The sequence below is a fragment of the Ovis canadensis genome, chromosome 15 (genome assembly GCF_042477335.2).
Source record: "Ovis canadensis isolate MfBH-ARS-UI-01 breed Bighorn chromosome 15, ARS-UI_OviCan_v2, whole genome shotgun sequence".
Lineage (NCBI taxonomy): Eukaryota > Metazoa > Chordata > Mammalia > Artiodactyla > Bovidae > Ovis > Ovis canadensis.
Window position 1 is genome coordinate 87,166,026 of NC_091259.1, and position 2,730 is coordinate 87,168,755.

Sequence of the window (2,730 nt, forward strand, 5' to 3'; positions counted from 1 at the left end):
GGAGAGGGTGTGGAGAAATCTGTAACTCAGCATTTTTTTTTTTTTTGGTTTACAATCTGAGGGATAATCAAATGTATTCTAACCTGTATTCTAGGAGTGGGATATTAGGTTATGTTTATTCACAATTTACCTTCTCAAATCCATGTGCTGTTAGCATTCTTGTGTATTTCTGCTCATTATATGTAATCTCAGATGCACACATTTTTATCTTTATATATGAATAAATGAGACATATATACATTTATTAAAATTTAAAATGATATATGAAATATAAGTAATAATTATCCTCATTTGACTATTATAAATTATTTTTATTCAAATTCAATTTGTTCATTGATTATTTTATTTTTTGATGATGTACATAGAAGACAATCCAGGATCTCTATGATGTAAATAAATCTATTAAATGTTAAAAAGTAACTGAAATAAGCAAAAGAGAAATTAGGAAAGTTAAAGAGAGTTTTGTAAGCAGTATATTCAAAGGACATGAAAGACTTATAGGTTGCAGAATATTGCACTATACTTTCACTAGAAATATCACCATTCAAATCATAGAATCATCTCATGCTGCTTTCTCCAAGTAAGATCATCAAATGCATATAGTCAAACAATGTCTCTTAATCAAAACATGATACACATTTTAAACAAATTTGTGGAAAATGAGCCAAATGAAAGAGAGGCAAGACCCTTATTTTTCATAGAGTAGACTTCATATGTAAGGAGACAAAAATAACTAGAATATGTTCATTTATTAATGTGTTCAGAGCACTCAGTTTAACTGGTGCACAGAAGTCAATCTCTAAATATATGTTGAAATCATCTATCCTTGCATTAGCCTCTGAGAAAACTTATAAAAAATGTCAATGTTCATAGCCTCATTCAAGGAATCACATAGCAAAATGAACTTAAGAAAAGGTATTACATAGTTTTTTCCATAGTCTATGAACAGCATATTTTACATCTTTGTTCCTCAAGCTGTAGATCAAGGGATTTAACATGGGGGTAATTAGTGTGTAAAATATAGATGCCACTTTATCAGCATCAAAGGAATGGCTGGACTCTGGCTGAACATACATAAATATCAAAGTTCCATAGAACACTGCCACCACGGTCAAGTGGGATCCACATGTAGAGAAAGCCCTGTGCCTGCCTTTATCAGAGTTCATCCTGAGAATAGCTGTAAGAATAAGCAGGTAAGACACAAGAACTATTAGCAGGGATGAAATTAAATTAAAACCTGCAAAGATCAGAATAATCAGTTCAATTTCACGTGTATTTGAACAAAGCAAAGATATCAAACAGAGACAGTCACAGTAGAAATGTTTGATGACATTGTAGCCACAGAAGGATAAATTAAATATTTTTATAGTGACTAGAAGAGACACAAATGTGCTATAGACATAGGAGATTGCCACCAGCATCCAGCATGCCTTTTTTGACATGATGACTGTGTAGAGAAGAGGGTTACAGATGGCCACATAGCGGTCATAGGACATTGCTGCCAGAATGAAAAGCTCACTAATAATGAACATAATGTAGAAAGCTCCCTGAATGGCACAAAAATTGTATAAGATTTTATTTTGATCCACAAGAAAATTTACCAACATTTTGGGTCCCACAGTTGTTGAATAACCCAGATCAGTAAGAGCCAGGTGCCTGAGAAAGAAGTACATGGGTGTCTGCAGCCTCGAGTCCGCCTTAGTGAGGATGACCATGCCCAAGTTGCCCACCACTGAGGTCATGTAGATGATGAGGAAGAGCCCAAACAATGGAGCCTGCAGTTCAGGGCGGTCTGTGATTCCCATGAGGATGAATTCACTCAGCACTGTTTGATTGAGCTTTTCCATCAAGGTTTATCAGAAAATCTATTCCAGATAAAGATATCAGCATAGTCAGTAGTTGTCATATAGTATCATCTGGTAGGGTTTAGTACCCAAAGCTAGTACAAATATGACAAATTTCGAATTCATGATATTTTAAAATAATCCTAACTGCCACACTAAATATATATAACAATGATAGATGATAGACAATCAGTGATGATAGAGATAGGGGTGGCAATAAAAATAAATCAATGGTTTTTCAACTGGTGAAAAGCTGTCCTCCAAATAACCTTGATAATCTTTTGAGAGATTTGGATGCAGGAATTGCAGATAGTAGAGGGAGGCTACTGCTGGCATGTAATGGTTAGAGTCTAGTGATGCTGCTGGAACGAACCACTCCCCCATCAGCATAAAAAGCAAAAATTTACCAAACCCAAAATGTCAATAGGGCCAAGATTCACAAAGACTTTTATAGACAGATATAAATAGATACAAAGATATAGGAGGTAAAAATGAAAAAAAAAAAAACAGTTAATACTTTGTATATTAATTTTACAGATGATTATTAAGCTTTTAGTATGTCATTTATATAATGATAACATAATTGGGGCATTCCAGGCTCAGCTGTAAAAAATCTTTCTGCTAGTGCAAGAGACATAGTTCGATCCTTGGATTGTGAAGACCCCCTAGAGAAGAAAATGACAATCCCCTCTAGTATTTTTGCCTGGTAAATCCTGAGGACAGAGAAGCCTTGTTGGGCTACAGTCCATGGGGTTGCAAAAGATTAAGGCGTGACGGTAACTAAAAATCAATAATAACATAATTACATTATCACATAACAGTCCCTGATGGCTCAGATGGTAAAGAATCTGCCTGCAATGTGGAAGATCTAGGTTCAATCCCTGGG

At 34.9% G+C, this 2,730-nt stretch overlaps 1 protein-coding gene across 1 annotated transcript; it reads right to left on the reverse strand.

Annotated features, from left to right (window-relative positions):
- Window positions 1-905: 905 nt before the first annotated feature.
- On the reverse strand, window positions 906-1,847 carry LOC138420453 (olfactory receptor 8K3-like). The gene has a single exon (XM_069553669.1). The coding sequence runs from the start codon at window positions 1,845-1,847 to the stop codon at window positions 906-908; it is 942 nt and encodes a 313-aa protein (XP_069409770.1).
- Between the last annotated feature and the right edge of the window lie 883 nt (window positions 1,848-2,730).